The following is a 21,444-nucleotide window of genomic DNA, read 5'->3' on the forward strand; positions in this document are numbered from 1 at the left end:
TATATAATGTTTGCAAACAACATTGTGATCTTTAGTGAAAGTAGGGAGCAGATGAAGAAGAGTTAAGAAAGGTGGCGATATGCCCTGGAGAGACGAGGATTAAAAAGGAGAAAAAGTGGAAGACCACAGAGGAGGTACGTGGATGTACTGTGGGAGGATATGCAGAGGGTTGGTGTGGCAGATGAGAATAGATAGGGTGAGATGAAGGGAGATGATCTGCTGTGGTGACCTCTGAGGATTATTATCAGGGGCGAAATTTAGGAAAATCAAAACAGGTATTGTTACAGTACAAATGTCAGCTGACTCACAATCATGTAGACAGACATCCCAAGTCTCAATAAGCAAATGCAACAAAATTTAATCAGGCAGGCTGTGATAAAAAAAAAAGTATCTAAACTGCCAAAGATTAAAACTTATAACATTTACTATCTATGTATTTCTAGTTTTGTGAGTTAGTTTTCCTTTTTTCCCAAATTAGCTTTTTAGTTAACTATTGTAAACATTGATCATGCATTGAAATGCACATTTCTGTCATTTCTATGCTGCTAGTAGAAAATTGTGAGTAATACCACCACAGGAGAAAACTCACCTCAATGAATAGGGGATAGAAAAAGAACAGTAACACGGGACGTAATCGTAACAATACTAGAACAGAAAATGAAAAACAGTGATTTGGTCTATTTTATTAGTAAATTATGAATATTCCTAACAAAAGAAAAGTTTTACAATGACAGTGGGTTTCAGTATTTTGGGAAATTTCAAAGCCAGTGCGTTTCTATTACAGTATGAATTCATCACTGTGTTTGCTCAATCTGTGGAATCACATTGATGACAATCTTCCCCATGTTTCTGTTAGCTTCCATGTGCTTATGAGCCTCTGCAATGTCATCCAGGCTAAATGTGCGGTCAATCACTGGCCTCAGGGTGGCAGGCTGGTCTGAGAAATATGGCAACACCCTGCCTGTAAAAGCTTTCACCAGGTCAGCTTTGTACTGTGAAAGGAAAATGCAAAGTACATATCAGGTCCAGTTGCAAACATATATATTACAAGAGATGTCTGAAAAGTAACCCAAGCAAGTTGCCTCATTTTGGCAAACCAGACCCAGGAGAGGAAAGCGACACTGACATGAGTCAGCGCAGAGATGACGAAACACAGCTGTTGTGTCACTTCTGTTTTCAATTCTTACCTGCAGGCTGCGAGAGCGGAGGAGACTAGTGAGCAAGTGGCCTCGCTTGGACAGCAGTTTGCCCAGCAGATCTCCCTCTACCGCCCTCCCTCCCATGGTGCCGTACAGCACCCACCTGCCATCGATGGCCAAAGAGCTCACATTTGACTCCCAGTTGCGCCCACCAATGCAATCAAGGATCACATTTGCTCCCTTGCCTGTGAAATTAGAGATTTTACAATTACAGGTAACTGCCCTTCTCCAATACAATCACGTTCTTGATTCAAAATAGCTCCAAACCAGAGATGCTAATCTTATTTTACATCATGGCCCACCACAGCCCACTTTGACTGCATGTTTAGTGTGAAAGTTTAGGAGTAAACTAATGCTGTGGTCTATACTGAATAAAGCCTTTAACTCAGTTTATTTGCATATCATATCCTCTTATGCAGATTTATTATTTCGGTGACCTTTTCCACCCATTGTGTTCAAATATATTCAAAATTATTTCAGTGTTTTGTGGTGTAGGTTAGCTAGGCTAAACAAGACCAATGAAGACTACATTTCTGCAGTGGAGAGTGAAAATACAGGAACTATTCTATCCTTCCGCTGTTTTTAATGCTACTTTACTACATTAGTGCAGTATGAATGACCATGTGGGAGGTTTGTATCAGTAGGAAAAGTTGTAAATGTAATCAAAATACACCGAGAACTCCAATCTTTATGCCCTCCTTTACATTTTCCAGTGGGCCTGATTGGACTCTTTGGCAGGCCAATTCTCCCCCCCGGTCTTATGCTTGACCCCTCTTCTAAACAAATACACTGCGACAGATTGAATAAAAAAATTTTTTGAACTAAAATGACAAAACAACTAATTTTTCTTTTATCCTTGAAAATGAAATCATGTGTTTTGACTTGGTTCTTAAGTATTGACGGAGGATTTTTTTGGAGTTGGTTACCAAAGCTCTTTGATGTGCATTTATTAGAAAGCTACAGAAGAGCTATGTAGCATTAAGCTCTGATTGCTACAGTGGTTGGAAACATTTAACTCTAATATAATGCCTGTGAAACAAAGACAAAACATTTGATAGCAATCTGAAGTATGCAAAAACAATGCTATCATTAGGAATTATCAGCAGAGACACTGCACCGTCGCCTGCAGCAAAATTAAATGCACGTTGATTTCCATAATTCACCTCCAGTGAAGTCATGCACTCCCTGTGCAAAGCTCTCCTCTTTGTAGTTGAATCCAACTACAGCGCCCAGTTTCTCAGCCAGCTTCAATTTTTCTGGGCTCCCGGCAGTGACAACCGGCACACCCCGAAACAGACGAACAAGCTGAACGGCCGCTGTTCCGACTCCGCTGCCTCCAGCGTGAACCAGCACCACCTCACCCTCTTTCACCTGAGCTGGAGCAGAGAAGACCGATGGCAAGTATAGAATTTGAACCAAATCTGACTTTGGCCTCTTGTTAATTAAAAAAAGTCAAATAGAAATAAATGTGACTCATTTAATAACTCAGTTGTCTAATCTTTATCCAAAAAACATATGAATATGAAGAAAAACAAAGAGACACAGAAATGTTTGCTATACCAACAAAATCCAGCAGTTGGAAAGCAGTGAGCCAGGCCTCTGGGATTGCAGCAGCCTGACACATTGTGAGATTAGAGGGAACGGGCATGAGAAGCTCCTCGGGCACAGAAACATATTCTGCATATCCTCCTCCACAGAGCAAAGCCATGACCCGGTCATCTGGTTTCCATTGCTTTTTCACCCCTGGACCCAGGGTGTGGATAGTACCAGCTACCTCCAGGCCTATGATGTCACTCTCACCAGCAGGAGGAGGGTACAGGCCTCGTCTCTGTGGAAAACACAAGATAATTATTTTCAGGCCTGTTTTATGCAAATTTAGATATAATTCAGAATACAGTGAGTCAAAGAAGACTGAAAGCAGGTTATGAGATTTACAGGAGATAATAGCACTGTGTTATGCTCTTTTGGCTACAATAATAATCTACCTGTAACAGGTCTGCTCTGTTGAGGGCAGCTGCATGAACTTTAATCAGGACTTCTCCTGCTTTGGGATTAGGTCTGGGAACAGACTGCAGCAGCAAATTCTCCGGTCCTCCGGGTACATCAACACACACTGCCCGCATCATCTTGGCAACACTAACGTAATGCTTGGACCACACCTTGAAAACAAAAGTAGAGTAGGCCTACATTTTTCTTTCTGACCTGCAAGTAGTGCAACAAGAAAAACTGCAGCATGTAAAACTGCAGCAACTTTATGTAGGCTTTAATTTAGTGCTTAAACACTTACCGTGTGGCACGTATTTCTGAGTAAAAATCTTCCAGGTTGCAGGATTGGATGCATTAGATAACCTCTGCAGGGGCAATTGCTATTTGAGTGGAAAACAAAAGAGGAAATTAAGCTGTTAAAGCACAAGTTACAAGTTACAGAACATAAAGTATGTCATAATTTCTAATAATAACAACAAAGCAGAATTTTACAAAATGAGTGTTATTTGTTGATATCTGCATTTCCATAGATTTGTTTAGGTGCTCCATATTTAAAACAGCAATGTGCTTCAGCTCCTGTCTGGTGTAAAACCTTAAGAGTAAATTAATGTTGTGGTTTATACTAAATAAAGCCTCCAACTTGGTTTATTTGCATATAATATCTTTTGCGGATTGATTATCTCAGTGATCTTCTCCACCCAGTGTGCCCAAATGTATTAAAAAATGCCTCAGTGTTTAGTGGTTTAGGTTATCTGGCTATGGATTGTTGCCGTTAATTGTTTTAAATAATATCCAAGCATAAACCTCTGTGAGATCAAAATTAACTGTTCGTATTTGGTAACAGCCAACTCATCTGCAGTTATTTATGCCAAAGTCAGCACCTGAAGTAGCAGAAACAGTTAGACTCTCCGGTTAACACAGTTTTACATCTCTAAACAATTACATGGGACCAAAACCGTTTAAACCGCAAAGTTTGAAAATGCTGAATACAAGCCAGGAACTCAAGGGTTGAAGACATATCAGAACTATTTAGCAGAACAAAGGGAAAAAACATGGAGAAGAGACCGTGAAAAAGCGGAAAAGAGAAACCCCTTATTGTAAACGTATGCGTTTTTCTGCTTTTACATTATACTGTAATCTCCCCTTTCCGTAATGCGCATGCGCAACATTCTCTCGCGCTTTAGACGGCTGTATTTTACATTATGTCCGAATCATTATCTGTTTCATTAAACAATGTAAATCGACAAACCTGATTGATTACGCTGTTTGACCTGAGCGACTAAAACCAGCGAAGCAGCAGTGAAGATAAGCAGCTGAAAACGAGCGAACAGCTCTCCTGCAAATGTAAATGAAGCCAAATCACTGCAGAGAATAAACTTACCAAGCAGCGATGTCAACAGCTGATCAACTTTGGAGTAACTGTGTGACATTTTGGGAAGTTTTGTTGTGCCATCTTCAAGCCTGGTTTTCAGTTTTGGCGCAGGAGGGCCAAACTCCAGAGGGGCTGGCTTTGCTTGTTAAAGGTATACTGCAATTTTACACCATTTTTTGTAAATATGATCAGGACACTTCGTATTATTTTCATTTATATAATAACTTAATATATGCAGTTAATATTTTATGGGGAACAGAGACAAATAAAAGTAAACTGAGAAATCTAACAAACTAGAGTCATGTTTTTGTAATATTTATTCAACTTTTTCGTTTTCTGCCTGCTGTAGCACAGCGATTTTCTCGTAAGCATAGTTTGCCTTATGTTCATGTTAATGTGGATCTGATGATATAAATGAGTCTACTAAAAAGTAGATTGAAAACACCCACAAGAAGATGACAAATCCCAAATCAATCAATCACAGGAAAAAACCCCTCTAAAGACTCAGAGTTTACTGTGAAATAAGATGCTAAAAAACTTAAAGTAATGATAAAAAAAAATGTTTTTGCTTAAAATGGCTGAAGGAGTTAATAGATGATCAAAATATTAGGAAAACCCAATCAATAAATATAGAAAGCTAGTGGAGATCATGACCAATATATATTTATTTTATGGCTCAACCCAGAGTACTCCTAGTGTCAGTCCCAAGCCCAGTTAAATAGTGAGGGTTTCACCGGGAAGTGAATTCAGCATTAAATCTTTGCCAAATGAATAACTGGCAGGAGGGTTAGTGGATACATCCGGCCGAAGATAACATTGAGCTGCCAGGCAGGAGGGTCAGAGGAAGACCAGGTAAGATTCACAGATATAGTGAAAGAGGAGATGAGAAAGAAGGTTGGAGAAGGATGACACGTTTGCAGATGATCCAATGGCTAAAGTAACAACTGAAGACTTGTGTCAAAGCAAATCTTTCTCAGTCAGAATAGCGAGGATTCATGAGCTCAGTGTTTCTAAAACCACCACATCTTTAATTACCAATATTTATATAAAAGCAACAGTTTAGGATATTCGAATAACAGTCTCTGATTGTATTTATTTGCACAGCATTTACAGTAAAACAAATGGTTACTCATAATGTAATTTTCTCCCAAAATGTACATTTACAATTCATTTTTTTATCATAACCCCAAATAGTGAATTATATGAAGCAGGAGGGCGAAAACTGCACAAAATCGAAGTATTTTTCACAGTCACAGTGTAACGTGCAAGAAGCCCTGCTACTGTGCTGAAACTGAATCTCTAAGGAATGCGCTGATGAACAATTACTGCACACTTGCAAATCACTAACAAAACCTCCATTAGACATGCTTTACAATAGGCTATTATATTACAGATGGTGAGACTGCCATGAGACCAAACACACCTGTACGACTGCGCTCAGAGTAGTGCACAAAAATCAGGTAATAAAACTGATATTTTTGGTTTTAATCTAAAAAACAAAAAAGCTCAGAAAATGCTTTCCTCCCCCTAGTTCTTGGACATAATGGATCACATCTACAGAAGACCTGAACTACAAAGAGTGTTAAGAGTGCTAAACCAAAAGGAGGACCGAGATCTGCAACGTAAGCTAATCATGTTGGATAAACAGCACCGATACACCCAGAAAATGCTTCAACAGCGAAGGGACAAACTGATAAATGAAGCAAGACGGATGGTGATGGTACAAGTCTGTGAACCAAAAGCTACAGTCAGCATCGCTATGAAAGAAATCGCCGAGTATGAAAGAAATGCAGACGCAAACTTCTCCAGGGCGATATACACATCTGCTGGACGATTGCGTCCTAGCAAATCCAGCTATGAAGGATCTAAACTCGTGGAACAGGGTCGATCCATATCAGCACCACCACCATCGACTAAATCTACAAGCTCTGTGAGACACAAAGGGAAAGTCCAGAGCAACTTGTCACTTATGCAGATGAAACAGATTGCAACGATTGACTCAATATCAGAAAAAGAGCTGGCCAGGCAACAGCAGAAAGCCCAAGAGGAAATGGAAAGGCTGAGACTGCTTCAGAGAGAAATGTTACACAAGAAGGTGATGGAATTTATAGAGAAGCTGAAAGATAAAAAAGACGTGGAGGTTATTACGAAACTTTCGTAGAGGAATTTGAAAGTTTGGGCACTTTTACTTTTACACAACTCAATATCTTAAAAACGAAACTATTTCTTATTAGTTGTTTGATGTGAAACAAACTCCTTGATTATGCTGAAACTGAATCTCTAAGGAATGTGCTGCTGAAAAATTACTGCACTTACCAACAACCGCTTGCACTAGACACGCTTTACAATGGGCTATTGTATTACATGTGCTGAGACTGCCATGGCAACAAGCATACCTGTATGACTGTACTCAGCGCAACAGTGTGCAAAATAATAAAAAATAAATAAAATTGATGTTTTTCCTTTCTTTATTAGAAAGAGGGACAATACATATTATTGAACATTTTAACAAATGTAACTATGCCAGATTATAGCCTAATTTCCATCTGTAGACCCTCTGGCAGGTTGACGTTACACACAAGTTAATAGCAACATCAGAGACAGTATTTACAGACCATGTATATAGAGACAGGGACAAAAAAAACAGCGATCGCATCACAAATATGACTTTTATTGCCTGAATTTTAAGACTTTTTGCTTGAACATTTGGAAACTTCACTTTCTTACAATTTAATACCTTAAAAACAAAAATGAAAAATGAGTAAGTACATTACTCTTTTAGCAAAATGCAACAGCAAAACTCATTTAATACATATTAGTGAATAAATTAAGCAATGCTTCCCATTTTCTTCATGGTTATTAAAGCTTTGTGCACAGGAGTCTCCATAAGTAAGGTGCAGTTTTTCTTCCACTGTGGAGAATCGGGAAGCTGTTTGTCTGCAACAAACAAAAGGAAATCAACATTAAACAACATTACCAAATTTAAGTTTTATGGGTGTCTTTAACAACAACATCACATGTTTGTAAACAGACTTTCTACATCTATTAAATGGACAAAAGTATCGGGTCGCATTACAGCAAAAGTCTGCTCAGCCACTGAAACAGTCCTGTCACTTCATGAACCGTTTGTGGCTGACCTCTTGTGGCTCCTGAACACTTCCACTTTTAATATACTTGAAGCTGATGGTTGAATATCTAGGATTTCACAAGCTTCCTTTTTGCAATTCAGTGACCGCTTTACAATGACCATTACTTCCACAAATGTTCGTAAAAGCATGTTGCATCATACGCCTGTGGGAATGGGACTGAGTTTGCATTTAAAACAAAAATGAATGTGAAACTCCTACCTTCACTTTCCAGATGGACTCGTGTGGGGAGACATCTGGTGTGGTCCGTGTAGTCCAGTGTGCAGAGCACAGCTGTCTTTTCTCTCGGCACAGTGAATAACAGCACCAGTAGTGAACATAAAACATTACTCTCCATCACCTCAACAGACTTATGTTTCTCCTATAAACAAAAAGCAAAACAGGGTCAATTTGATATTGTTTTAAAACAAATAGCAATGAATACAAAACGGTTTTGTGCTTTAAAGGCCATAAATAGTTTGTGCTTAACATTAATGGGTTCTTGGCTTTCAAAATTTACGAATGGAACAAAACTCCACGGTTTCTACTGTTCACCAACAAAACTACAGGTTTCATAAAAAGAACTGTGCAACTGTTTAGGGTACTTTTGATTGTTATATTCTTATTCATAATTTAATCAAAGTGTAAATTAATTCTGTAGTAGAACAAGCCCAAACGTCCAGCCAGAGATATGTTTAAAAAAAAAAAAATCTTCAGCCACCTAAACATGGAGTCCTGCAACAGATGGCTTTGCCCTCCCAGAATGCTGACATGATGGAGTCAACATCAGCTACTGAGGGATATGGTGAAATATAATTTAAAAAAGTGAAATCTGGCACCTTAACAAGCTTCAGCTGCTGCTTGCGACCAGCAAAGGCGTTGAGATGTTTGCTGAGGGTGTCCAGAAACACCCTCAGGTCTGTCTGCATGTTGTTCTGCTCAGCAAGGTTGTTTAGGGGAATAAAGGGAGGGATGTTGTGGCGACTAATCTTTACAGTTGGCTTCAGATCAATCTCCAGGTTAAAGGTGTCTAAGAAGACGTCCTCATAGGCCGTTGCGATAGATACGCACGCTCCTTTCCCCTTGCGAGTCTTTATGATGTCATACCCACCTGATGATATCAGCAAATAAAACAGAGCAGGAAAAAAGAGAGGATTAAAACAGACCAATAAAGATCTGAAATATGAGACACACTGGAAAAAGTCAGTGAAAACATCTCCAGGTGACACTGAACCAGAGGAAATAATACTGCAGTTAGGCTGATACCAATGAGGTGATGAGCATGTAGAAGATCTTTCAGCTGAGTGTGTCTGGCCATGAGCCGCAAAAGTTTTGAGTTCTCCGACTCTTCCTCCATGTTCTCCTCTTCTTCATCTGCACACTGTTTGTCCATAGCCAACCTCAGTTTCTGGAGGTCCTGTAACAGGGAAGTGCAACCAGCATGTGAAAGTGATGTAACGTTTCAGACCCAGTTCAAATGTGAGCATCATATTAACATGAAATCAGTTGGTTTATCACTGCTTTCTCACACCTAAGTAAACAATCAGGATCGGAATCCCAATCAAAAATACTATTATATGCCTGTCAAACAGTGGTTCATCTCTCGAGTTGTGTACCTTCTTTATGCTTGAATGATTTATAGATCGGTGTTAAATGGCTTAACAAAGAAATACAATATTCTTCTGAAAATGGTCAGGTAAGGATGAGTACTCTACTGTAGTATATAAGTAAAACACTAACATAAACTACTATATCTTGATAAATATTTCAATGTAATCGTACTATAAACTGTATATTTTATGAATATAAATACGGCTTATAATTTTATAAATTTATCACGTGTTTTGCGTAAATATTTGTCCGCTAAGTTAGCTTCTACCATCATGAGCCCCCAAACCTGGTGCGTCTGTATCTGTGCCTTCAGCTGCTCTCTCTGGGTCTTCAGTGCTTCAACTTTAGCCTTCAGCTCCATCACACGACTGTGCTGCTGAAGCTGAGTTTTACGACTCCTGGCTTTAACTTCCAGCAGACTCAGGTGACTCAAAACACCTGAGGATAAAGCACACATTTACTAACTTCTAAAGGACACAAACGAATGTTTTACTGTTGGGCTAATAGACATTAGCTCATAGCATTAGCAGGCTAACGAACTTTGCATCACAACAATGTTCTTTATAAGCTAGCTTGCGGTGTCGCTAAGCTAGTTAAAAGCTCTCGCTCCGAGGTACCTTTCGCAGGTGCTCCCTCCATGTTTCCCGAGTCTTTTTCTTTATTTTTCTGTACGTACTTGATCCGATGTAAACATCCACTCCTCTTGCAAGTTTTTGATTTTGGCGGCTGTTGCGTCACCACACCGCCCACTTCTCCAACCCCGGAAGAAAATTAAAAACAGTTTGCGATCACATGGAGCAATGGAGCGACAGATTAGCATGGTAAGTGTGTTCAAGTCCTTTTTTCAACATAGCATAAGTTTAAACACACAAGACACACGTTTATTTGAAAATACAACCCTTGATTTTCATAAAGTCGTGATTTCATTCATGGAAATACCTTCCTCATCAAGCTTTAACTAACGCAGTGCTCTTGAACGTCTCAGTGAAAGGCATGGTGACGGTTACACTCACCCGGATACCCACAGTGCTGCCCTGTAAAGGTAACCCTGCTCAATGCTGTTGTACCTGTTCTGTCTCCGCTAGCACACTGTTTCCTCTCACACACCATGCTGTCTTGATTAGGGCCATTTCCTTCATACCCAGTCAAGTTATGCAGATAACGTTACAGACGGTCACGGCACAGTTATTTATAACTAAAATATCAAAGCTACAGCAACAGTGTCTCCAAGTCAAATTAAAGTCACTTTTAAAATCCTGCATCATGCTTTGCTATAGTACAACGAGGCTTTTGTGACCTTGTATTTTGTGCACCTCCTTTGTGGGGTTTGAGGCAAAATGATCAATTAATTGATCAGCAGAGATTTTTACAGTATATTAATACCTAATCTGGCTCCCGGCCAGATGAAAGGATTTCAACCTTCAGTCTGTTTTAATGTGGAAGGAAATCAAAACAAGATACATGAGGATGCCACCCTGGACTCTTGAGTGACACCTATTTGTAATGCAAAAAACCCCAAAATGTTTTGAAAACAATCTTCTAGGTAATTTTTCTTGATGTAGTTAAGCAGTCAATTTAAAAATACTGCAATTTATAGTACATTCCACTGAAATATTTTTTATTGGCTGTATATTCTGATAGGAAAACACGTTTTAAAATGACCTTTTAACCCCTCTTCGCCACAGCTGGAAGCGCTTGTTTAAACGTTTGATGTCATTGACCTTGAAAACTCACAGTGACTGGTTCCTGCTGTAGCTCAGGAGCAAGGAACCTCCCCCTTTCCAAAACAGCTGACATTATTTTTGGATCAGCACAAGCAGGGAAAAGTTGACATAGTGAGAGGTTACGTGACTTCAGTTTGTCTGCTTTACATTGCACAGATTGGTGATATTCTCATGTAGCAGTGGTGCTTTGATGCAAGCATTACAGTTTAGTGACAGCAGACTCAGTGCTGAATCTGTTTGTCTGAGCAGGAGCACAAATGTCTAAGAAAAGCACAAGGAAATCAGCTGTGTGCAGATGTGTTTCTTCTCCAACTTTTGCAAAGTTGTTGTTGTTTTTTTAAATTTTATAAGCAGAAAAGGGCTGAATAGAATAATATTACATAATATAAATAATAACTCTGGATATCTGAGCAGATCACCTCACATGCAAATGATAAATAGACAGGTTCTTAAATAGCACTTTTCTAATCTGAGCACTCACTCATTCACACCCTTTCATACAAGCACTTTTTAATGCTTAAATGCTTTCTGTCTGACATTTATACTCGAATGGATGTATCAGAGAGCAACTTGAGTTTAGTATCTTGCCCAGGATTCAAAGCACCAACCTTTAACAGCCAGCCCACATGCATATTTATTCAGCTTTTTTTGTTTCCTTCAAGGTTTTTGGACTGTTATGACTGATGGGTGTGAACAAGGACGTTTCCTATTTTTCTGACCGTGTGTGTGAAGAAGCACACAATCTTCTCAAACTGCAGCCAGGAGACAATCAAGATGGACCCGTCCGACCAGAAGTTCTTCACGGTTATAGACTATGTGATATTTGCCGTCTTACTCGCTGCCTCTATGGGCATCGGGCTGTACTACGCTCTGTCTGGTGGGCGTCAGCGCACGACTCAAGAGTTCTTAATGGCAGACAGAAGCATGGGCTGCCTCCCCGTTTCCCTCTCGCTCATTGCCTCGTTCCAGTCGGCCGTGGCTATCATTGGCGTACCAGCAGAGATCTACACGCACGGCACTCAGTACTGGTTCATCGGCTGCGCCTACATCCTGGGCCTCTTCATTCCAGCTCACATTTTCATTCCAGTGTTTTACAGACTGCGCGTCTCAAGCGCTTACCAGGTTTGCCGAAGCATTTTCATTTTTCACCAGTACTCATTTAAAGCAAGCTTATCTTTAGATTTCTTATGCTGCTTTGTTTCACAGTATCTTGAGCTGCGCTTCAGCAAAGCAGTACGCATATGTGGAACTTTCACCTTCATCTTTCAAATGGTGAGTGCAGCACTGCAGTGCAATAACACAGGATGTGCTGATGCAAGGTTTTTTCCCAATATTTGATATTCAAATACCACAGCTACAAATATAACATAACTGCTGTCTTTCTCACAGGAGTAAAATATAAATAACCTCCCTTGTGTAACCTATTAAGAATTTTTTTTAAATGTAACATAACATTTTATAATAATCGGATTCTGTAGGGATGGTGCCAAAAAATAAGTTTAGGCTTACAGTTTTTTTTTTTAAAAAATTTTTTAAATTTACAACTGGTAAAAATAAAGACAGAATAAGTGTAAATGACAGGGTTAGAGAAGGTGGACAAGTTTAATGGAGCTGGAGATGGTAGAGTTGAAGATGTTAATATTTTCACTGAGAGGGGCCAAAATTGGCAAGATTAGAAATAACTACATCAGAGGGACAGGTTAGATTGAGCAGTTTGGAGACAAAGTTAAGATAAGGCTGAGATGGTTTGGACGTGTGCAGAGAAGCGATATATGCTGGACAAAAGATGTTGATGGTGGAGCTGCCAGGCAGGAAGAAAGGAGGAAGACCACAGAAAAGATTATGGATGTACTGAAGGAGGACATACACAGGGTTGGTGTGACAGAGGAGGATGTTAGAGATAGTGTGAGATGGAGGCAGATGATCCACTGTGGCGACCTTTAAAGAGAGCAGGCAGGAGAAGAGGAAGACTGATACCCAGTAGCTATGTCATGTTGTACCAGCTCTAGTTTTATTTTAAGCAGATATAATAAAGCGGTGTAAATATTCTTTTTTTTTTTTACTCTCAGCTATAAGGATAATAAACTTAATGTCACTTTGCACATTTAGTGGACCGCTTTAGTGCATTCAATAATATAAAGGCCTTAAAGTTCAAAGGTTTTTCTATGAAGCTGACATTTTCTTTTTGCCCGACTGCAGGTTATCTATATGGGAGTTTGTGTGTATACTCCTGCCTTTGCACTAAATGCAGGTAAGAAGAGGTCATTTATTTATTTATTTATTTATTTTTTACTTTCTCATTGAACTTAACTAAATAATTCTTGTAGTTCAGTGGGTTGCTCTCTGTCTCTGTTTTTGCAGTCACTGGGTTTGAACTATGGGGAACAGTGCTGGCCACTGGACTCGTGTGCACATTGTACACAACACTGGTGAGTTACATCACAGGCTCAGTTTGAATCAGCCATCTACAAGGGCTTTGAATAAATTGAGAGTGATTTTATTGAGCTTAACCTGATAGGAATGACTTGCTCTTCTGTCAACACTGCCTTTGCTACTCTATAAAAATAACTTGCAAGAACTGACAAAAAACCTGCAAAAAATACCCATAAATATTTTTTAGTAGGGTCTTTATTTTTGAGTAGCAGTTGAATACTTCTTGATTCACATATGTAGCCTTTTAATGCTTTCGGTGCCTTTTTGTCTCAGGGTGGTTTGAAGGCCGTCATCTGGACAGACGTCTTTCAGACTGTTGTGATGTTTGCAGGGCAGCTGGCTGTCATTGTGGTGGGAGTGCAGAAGACTGGAGGAGTGGCTGATGTTTGGAGGAAAGTCTGGGAGGGAAACCGCATCTCTGGCCTCGAGTGCGTTTGAAGTTTGCTTAATGGAAACGACTCTATATGAATATGTGAAATATGCAGGCAAGGGGCATGATATTTGATACTGAAAGCTTTCTGGGGTGTACAACACTGAGCACACATTAGTTGCATGCAGATGAAGATGGGGGGGGGGAAATAAAATACACGGCATATATATCCAGATGATAGTCAAATACATCGCACACTCCAATAAAGCTGTCATTATTTTTCGTACCGGCAACCACACGAAACTTCCTTCTTTCTAACAGTCTTTCAAACAGCTGCAGAATTAAAGCACTCTGAAATCTAATGCTTTGTTTTGTTGTAGCTCGTACATTTAAAAACCACAGTGCGGTTTTTCTGGTGAGAAATTAGGTTTGCATTTGGTTATTAAAATTTACCATGCATTTGATTTCATAAGATATAGTCTTTAAACCGCATCTCTCTCTCTCTTTCTCTCGCCTGTGATACAGTCTAAACCCAGATCCGACAGAGAGACACACCTTCTGGACTCTTGGGGTCGGTGGGGTCTTCCTCATGCTGTCCCTGTATGGTGTGAACCAGGCTCAGGTCCAAAGATACCTCAGCTCACGCACAGAGAAAGAGGCTGTCAGGTAAGCAGTGGCTTTGATATTAAAGCAAAGATTCTTGTGAATTCATACTGATAATATGTTCTACAGTTATTCATGACACAACAGAGATGGAAGGAGACGGTAGATGAGCCTCTCAATATTTTATTTCAAGCTAGCTTGTATGTATTCATGTGCTTTATTAAATCCCGTGGCTGTTAGATTAGCTATATGTGTTAGCCACTCTGCTCTGCAAGTTTAAAGGAGGGTGCTCCAAAAAAACATGAAAAAAACATCTGCAAAAAGGATGAGTGAAATAAAAAGAAAATGACAAGAAGCTGACTTCAAAGTTAGCACCTTATTATGTTCCCAACCTCCTGCAGGTCTTGCTACATGGTTTTTCCCTCCCTGCAGCTGGCTCTGGCTCTAAGTTGTGTGATGGGGCTGGTCATGTTTGCACGTTACTGTGGAGAGGACCACTCTGACAAGCTGGCCAGTTCTTCACGGGATGCAGTGAGTTGCACTGTGCTGTGTAATGTTTTTAGTGTTCCCATCCATCCATCCATCCATCCATCCATCCAGGATGAATATTGCATAACTGTCATACTCTTCTCTGGAGTAAACAAAATCTGAAGTGAAATATGAAGGATGATCAAAAATATTCGTGCCGAATTAAACAAAGTACCCCTGAGAGCACAAAAAAACCCAGCATTGGTATTTGCATATTTTATAGTGATACCTTTCATTACATTCGACTCATGTCTCTCTAGTGTGTTTTGGACATCAGAGATGATACAATATGTGTTTTGTTCCTGGCAAATTGTACATTTATGCAAATCGAACTGAAGGTACCAGGAAGATATGTTTATAGTTTGTTTCCCACAGATGGTGATATATTTTGTGATGGATATGCTGCACGGTCTGCCTGGGCTGCCTGGACTCTTCATTGCTTGTTTATTCAGTGCAGCCCTCAGGTACGGGACTTTCCACAGTTTCTGCAGAGACAGAATAATTTTTACTACCAATCCTCTTTCCACAGTATTTCATCCCTCAGCTTTAGGCTTGTCATGATACCTGCATTATCTACTCATCGTCACGTATGGACACATTTTCAATAATTGTCCATGACCCCAACGTTGCATGATGTTTACATGCATCTTTGTTAAAATAGGAAACATTTTAACTCACATTTCCAAAAGGAAAACAGGTTTTTCACTCTCATTAAAAGTGAAGAGACAAAAAAAAAAAAAAATTCTTTTTTTTTTTTTTTTTTTGCTGTAATTTGTGGCTGTGCTGATCTTTGTGATGCAGTTTCACTGTCAGTGGGGCACAGGTACTGCTCCTACACACACACAGAGTGAACCTGGGGGGTGTACTACGAACCAAGATTAATGGAATAGTGTGCTATGCTGAGTCTAAAGTCATACATTACAGTGTGAATAACCTGCTGCATTTGTAGGCTATTTGTCATGAAGAATACCATAAAGGTGGCCCTCTTTTCAGGTTAGATCACCATAGCAACTTCTGCTGAACAGCTAACCTGGGCTGGAACAGGTTATGTTCACAATTGGAAGTGACTCATTTTCACTATTTCTATTATTTACAGAATCTTTAAGTGTTGTACAGATTCACTGCTTAAGGAACCAGTTTTACCTGTAGAGATGTAGCTTAGTAACGCCACCAGTTTAAGCCCAGCTATAAAGTTACAGCAGCACAAACCGTTGCTATAATTTTACAGCTGCTAGTCTCATTGCCACTGGAATTTACATTTATGAAGTTGGTGATACAGAAAATATGTAAATGTTTGTGTTTCATTTGTAGGTCATTTTATCTACAGATGTGACTTTTAGTGACTTTTACTTTGATCTTGTGACAAACTCTCCTGGCGTCCATTTTACTGACTCAGAACTGAACACACTGCATAATTTTGATCTTTTAAATGCAAGTTTGAAAGTTTCAGAGCTCTAACGCGCAGATGTCACATATTTGTGTCTATCTCTGATAGGAATTGTAGGTTTTCTCAAGCGAGTAAACATAAAGAGAACCTGACTGTTTATGTGGAGCTTGCTTTATAGCTCTGTTGTGGAGTTGAAACACTGTTCCATTCTCTTTATCTCTTGAAGATAATTAATAGGAGAATTTCCTCAAATTTGTTACCAAAGTTCACCTGGACTCAAAGATAAGACTTGGTACAGACCTATAATACAAGGTGGTAACTGTGGTTGTTTATCTTTTACATCAACTCTTATTACTGTAATGATTTAGTAACTAGAATCCAAGAGGTGAAACATGCCTTTAATTTGCATTTTAAAGTTACACGCCCTTTTTCCCTTTTCTTGTTTAGCACCATATCGTCGGCCTTCAACTCATTAGCTACTGTAACAATGGAAGACCTCATCAAACCGCAATATCCTGCCATGACTGAGGCGAGAGCAACCCTGCTGTCCAAAGTTTTAGGTCTGCTCTCTGAAGCTTTAAATGTTGCAATTTGTGAATTAAAGCAGTGAATTGAAAATGATGCTTTGACCCTAAAGTTTATACTTGTGTCTCCTTAATAAGCTATGTCCTATGGACTGCTCTGCCTGGCCATGGCATATCTCACTCACCTCATGGGTGATTCGGTTTTACAGGTAAGCTCGCACCGGTTATAACTTTATAATCAACATACTTCTATGTTTGGACCGATTGTTTATCATATTTAACGTTAGGTGGCTTTGAAAATCTTCGGCATGGTTGGTGGTCCTATTCTTGGTCTGTTTTGTCTCGGGATGTTCTTCCCGTGGGCCAACTCCATCGTAAGTTGACTTCTAACGTAAATTCACAATAATGCTGTTTATTTATTTATTAACTTATTTTGGTAATTGTTTCCAGGGAGCTCTGGTAGGTCTGTGTGCAGGACTGGTTGTGGCTTTCTGGCTCGGCATTGGAAGCATCCTCAATCGTAGCACAAGACCACTACCACTCGAATGCGGCACCAATGCGACTATTGCTATTCAGACAGCGTTCAACAATACCACTCTGAGGTACAGATCACTCCGGCTGCACACTGTGACCTCTCCTCATTGATCATCTCCTTAAGCATCTCTTTGTTCTTCAGCCAACCGTCTGGACTCAAGAGATTTTACTCCCTGTCCTACATGTGGTACAGTGGCTTTAACTGCACTACAGTCATTTTAATAGGCCTGATTATCAGCTTTCTCACAGGTAGGTGAGTTCTTATGCATATCTTTATTGTCCATAACTTTTCTTTATAAAATTTTTATTAGAAATTCTTAATTATGTTTCTTAGGCCCAACAAAGGAAGAAGATGTGATGCCAGGAACACTCTATCCCCTGTTAGGAAAACTTTTTTGTTTTCTACCTGAACACCTGAAGAAGAAGCTCTGCTGTGTGACTCCACTGGGACAAACGGTGAGTGAAAGGATCGATTTAATAGCAAAGAACCTTGCAACATTTATATATGATGTATTTGCAGTAGAATAATAGTAAAGCATTAAGTAAAGATGGTGGTACAACCGTGTAACCCCGGTGAGACAGAGATGATGTTTTGAAATGTTTACTAGAATTTGGAAGCGCGGGACTTTTTTCAAGAGCCTCTTTTCAGGATCATGATTTGCAGGCGGCTAAAGTGGGATTTGGCAGCTTGGGCGTAGTGGTGCAGCATGGGAAACTAAATCACTTTAAATAAATCAGAATAATTTGTTTTGCTCTTTCTGCCCTTTTTAGCCAACCGAATTCTGCATGATATTAGTAACTGTTACACAAGCTTTATAACTAATTTCCAACACCTAAACCTTTCCAATAAGAAAGGTACAATTCAGTGAATCTAATCAGCATCGTCACTTTGAATATACATTCGTGTCAGCTACCTAGATGTAAACAGTCCAGCACTGTAAACTTTAACACATTACTCCAAACTAACCAGTTTAGCCTGTCCTAAATTTCCTGATATTTTCATCCAGTCTTTGTATAACACAGAATTAGTGTACTTCAGTTCATTGTGCAAGAAATTGTAATTCAGCAACACATCATTTATTTATAAATATCTGACTCAAATTTTTTTAAAGTTAATTACAACATTATATATATACACTTTAAAATTCCAAGCATGTAAATTTCACTTTCTAAGCAGTGCTCGCCTTTGAAAATAATCATCCTTCCTTTCTTGTCCTGTCTTTCTTGCATCTTTTTCCATCTCTGATAGTGCCACATATTAACATTTTATTCTAACCCTGTAAAATACAGAAAGTGTCCACATACAAACTTCACATCTGCATCATGAACCCATTGCAGAGTTGAAAGCGAAAAAGGATGAGTTTGCAGTGCTTGCAGGCCATGGATGTAATTATTTTCTTATTATTGAGCAAATATCTATATGCCGTCACTAGAAGCAATGCCAGGCTGCAGTACATGAAAAATTAACTCATCCAGTAGTGATATGTATGAACCTGCGGATTAGATTTATTTATTAACTGACTGCTAATCACCAGGATTAACACTGCAAATTGCAGATTGTTCAGTCGTGCAAATTTAAAAGTAATTTTTATTGAGCTGACCTGACAGGTTGATGAAGGCTATTGCAAAATGTAGGTGCTACAACCTGAAAAGCCTCTGGTTTTAAAGTAAGAATTGGAACAGTTAGACTAATCAGATAATCAGAGAGACTCTAATGAAGAATATTTCAGTCTTGTGTAAGGAATCCTCATATCAGTCAGGGCTATGTGAGAAACTCATAGTTCTTTTTAGACTAAAACTGAAAGAGGTGCATTCACCTATTTCCAAGGACTTAAAAGGATTCAGGACTGGGTGACTTCCTTCATCTTTATTATAAGTAATTTATCCTAACTGATTCGTCAAAGGTTGTATTCTTGCAGGAGTAAAAATCTGGTCTCAGAGACATTTTTTTATTATGTTGGAGATGGTGGGAGGGATTATCTGTAAACATCTTCAGGCACCACTGAATATAATGCTGCTTCCCCTTTTTTTTCCCCAAAATTAGACTAAATATTATGTATGCTTGCTTGCATTTCGTTCGTATTTACTCTGCATCATTTAGAGTCAAAATTCAGAAGTTGGCAGCAGTCAGTCATTCTAACAGTTTATGGAAATGTGTAGCACAAAATACAGCAGTAGCAGTATGTGAAGCATCCCTGGTTTGATCCCCTTTGGGGCTTTATCAGAAATGATCTCTGGCATAAAATACCAAATTGAACATGTAAAGCTACCTTCTGTGGAGACCCCTTGTGAATAAGAGAGTGCCTACCAGTAGCATTTAGCATAATGTCAGCATGCTAACTAACATGGTTTTTATAATCAAAATGATCACTGTTAAATATTTGCTGCTTTTTCACAGGTATGAATATTTGATAAAATCAGTTTCCTTATGTGTGTTTTTATCTTTTTAAATTAAAAAAATATCTACATATAGCTTGCAGCGCCGCAGAGGCAACCTTCACAACACAAAGAAGGTAATGGACTGGCATTCCCACAAGAAGATAGATCATCACTGGAAGAGAGGGAAAATTTTCTTCCCGAGACTTTCGTAGAGTATGAAACCGCAGTGTGACGTCGACGTCTGTCACAAGAGGCTCTATTCAGCTCCCTCTAAAAATTTACATGTAGAAGTTGTGAATATCGTCCACATTAGATTGATGCCTGCAGCATTCAAAGCTACAAATTTTTCAACATTTAACATCAGAATTTTTTGTTTGTTTGCTTTTCTATTTATGTCAAAAGACTCAGCTGAACCTGTCAGTGTCTGAGTCAGTTATGTCTTACTTACATACTCTACTCTACTCAGCTTTATGTGAATGCAGCTGACAAATTGACCTTGTACTAGGCCCTGAGGCAGCTCCTCGGTTAAACATCCGTTTTAGCTTTTCTTCCATTAAGCAGGTTTATTCGGATTGAGGGCCCCTCGCAAACAGCAGAGCCAAAGCTGAGTCCCTGAGATGATTATCTTAGGAATATCCACTCTCACCTTGACATAAATGAGCAAAGACTATAGAGGCAACTTTCACACCTAAACTTTGCACATATGCCAACCTCATTATATTTTGGCCATGTTAAATTTGAGCATCTCCTATTGAAACAGTATAAAAAACTGCAGCAAGTAGGGTGAAGAATAACAGACTCACTTCAGATTGTTAGCTGCTTTCTGGAAGGTTTTTCCTGAGTACATGTTAAAAAGCTGAACTATGCTGATATATGTCAAAATTGATACGTTGGGAGCTTGACATAAGAGGAAAAGAAGTAAACATATTTTATGGTGATATTTTCTTTGTACTTGATGACTGTTTAGCATTACTGTGGCTGCTTTAAAAATGGTCCTGTGAAAAGATACAGCCTTGTCTGTTAAGAATGTTTGATTATTACTTGACCGAAAAAGTACAAAACTTTCTAAAGAGAATTAAAGATTTTATAGTTACGTTGTTGTCTTTTGTGTTGTTTTCATTAGTTTTTGTAGTTTTATGTTTTGACTTTTTTATTCATTTTTTTTGTCTGTAGTTTTGAATAGATTTGTTTCTGTAAGTTTTAAGAAAATGTTTAAAGTTTAGTTTTTTATATTATTGAAATTGTTTATTTGATTTTTATCCTCTAATACTGGGGTAATTTCACATCTTTAAGAAGTTTAGAGTAAATATTAAAGTAAACACAACACTTTGTAAAAGGAATTGACCCAGAGCTACACAATCATCTCAGTCTCAGTGTTAGGAAGCGCAAATGATTCCTTATGTTTGACATGTTCAAAAAGTCAGTGAAACTGGTCGATATGACTGAAACTAGCACCACTGAATGAACAATGTCATCCCACTGTTCATTCAGTGGTGCTAGTTTCAGTCGTTATGCAACGTACTGTTTATAAGATTGGGGAAACCTGCAGTCAGCTGAGGCTGAAGAAGTCATTTGGATGAGTGACGAAACGTTTCTCCCACTGAAAACGCTACGACATCCAGATGAACAGAATCAACCTTTTGGGTTTTGTTTTGTTTTCCTAAGTTTT

The 21,444-nt window shown here is 39.0% G+C and overlaps 3 protein-coding genes and 1 long non-coding RNA gene across 12 annotated transcripts; 2 read left to right on the top strand and 2 right to left on the bottom strand.

Annotated features, from left to right (window-relative positions):
- Nucleotides 1-663: 663 nt before the first annotated feature.
- tp53i3 (tumor protein p53 inducible protein 3) lies at nt 664-4,700 on the bottom strand. Of its 2 annotated transcripts, none has more exons than XM_026152101.2 (7): nt 4,567-4,700; nt 3,487-3,565; nt 3,185-3,358; nt 2,760-3,027; nt 2,363-2,575; nt 1,188-1,384; nt 664-992 (listed from the first exon to the last, which is right to left on the bottom strand). In XM_026152101.2, exons 2-7 carry the CDS (start codon nt 3,538-3,540, stop codon nt 795-797), a joined length of 1,104 nt encoding a protein of 367 aa, XP_026007886.1. In that variant the 5' UTR covers nt 3,541-3,565; nt 4,567-4,700; the 3' UTR covers nt 664-794. The 2 variants fall into 2 exon arrangements, with proteins under 2 accessions (XP_026007886.1, XP_026007888.1); XM_026152103.2 differs by lacking the exon at nt 4,567-4,700 and adding an exon at nt 4,435-4,553.
- LOC113012114 (uncharacterized) lies at nt 4,569-7,007 on the top strand. Its single transcript, XR_003270647.2, has 3 exons — nt 4,569-4,708; nt 5,951-6,017; nt 6,089-7,007. It is a non-coding gene; the product is annotated as an uncharacterized LOC113012114 (long non-coding RNA).
- On the bottom strand, nt 7,008-10,418 carry cenpo (centromere protein O). 5 transcript variants are annotated; one of them, XM_026152105.2, is made up of 7 exons: nt 10,361-10,418; nt 9,911-10,045; nt 9,580-9,731; nt 8,949-9,099; nt 8,522-8,793; nt 7,905-8,064; nt 7,008-7,494 (listed from the first exon to the last, which is right to left on the bottom strand). In XM_026152105.2, the coding sequence occupies exons 1-7, from the start codon at nt 10,401-10,403 to the stop codon at nt 7,385-7,387; spliced, it is 1,023 nt and encodes a 340-aa protein (XP_026007890.2). In that variant the 5' UTR covers nt 10,404-10,418; the 3' UTR covers nt 7,008-7,384. The 5 variants fall into 5 exon arrangements, with proteins under 5 accessions (XP_026007890.2, XP_026007889.2, XP_080149760.1 ...); XM_026152104.2 differs by having other exon boundaries at nt 9,911-10,042; nt 10,307-10,418; XM_080293634.1 differs by having other exon boundaries at nt 10,307-10,418.
- On the top strand, nt 9,998-20,868 carry slc5a6b (solute carrier family 5 member 6). 4 transcript variants are annotated; one of them, XM_026152100.2, is made up of 17 exons: nt 9,998-10,114; nt 10,279-10,335; nt 11,680-12,139; nt 12,224-12,289; nt 13,217-13,268; nt 13,379-13,446; nt 13,724-13,878; nt 14,346-14,486; nt 14,825-14,954; nt 15,327-15,415; nt 16,786-16,898; nt 17,001-17,071; nt 17,150-17,236; nt 17,313-17,464; nt 17,539-17,649; nt 17,731-17,852; nt 19,870-20,868. In XM_026152100.2, the coding sequence occupies exons 3-16, from the start codon at nt 11,792-11,794 to the stop codon at nt 17,804-17,806; spliced, it is 1,659 nt and encodes a 552-aa protein (XP_026007885.1). In that variant the 5' UTR covers nt 9,998-10,114; nt 10,279-10,335; nt 11,680-11,791; the 3' UTR covers nt 17,807-17,852; nt 19,870-20,868. The 4 variants fall into 4 exon arrangements, with proteins under 4 accessions (XP_026007885.1, XP_026007884.1, XP_080149759.1 ...); XM_026152099.2 differs by having other exon boundaries at nt 10,004-10,114; nt 17,539-17,645; XM_080293632.1 differs by having other exon boundaries at nt 10,071-10,114; nt 10,261-10,335; nt 17,539-17,645.
- The last annotated feature ends 576 nt before the right edge of the window (nt 20,869-21,444 follow it).

This window comes from Astatotilapia calliptera, chromosome 19, assembly GCF_964374335.1.
Source record: "Astatotilapia calliptera chromosome 19, fAstCal68.1, whole genome shotgun sequence".
NCBI lineage: Eukaryota > Metazoa > Chordata > Actinopteri > Cichliformes > Cichlidae > Astatotilapia > Astatotilapia calliptera.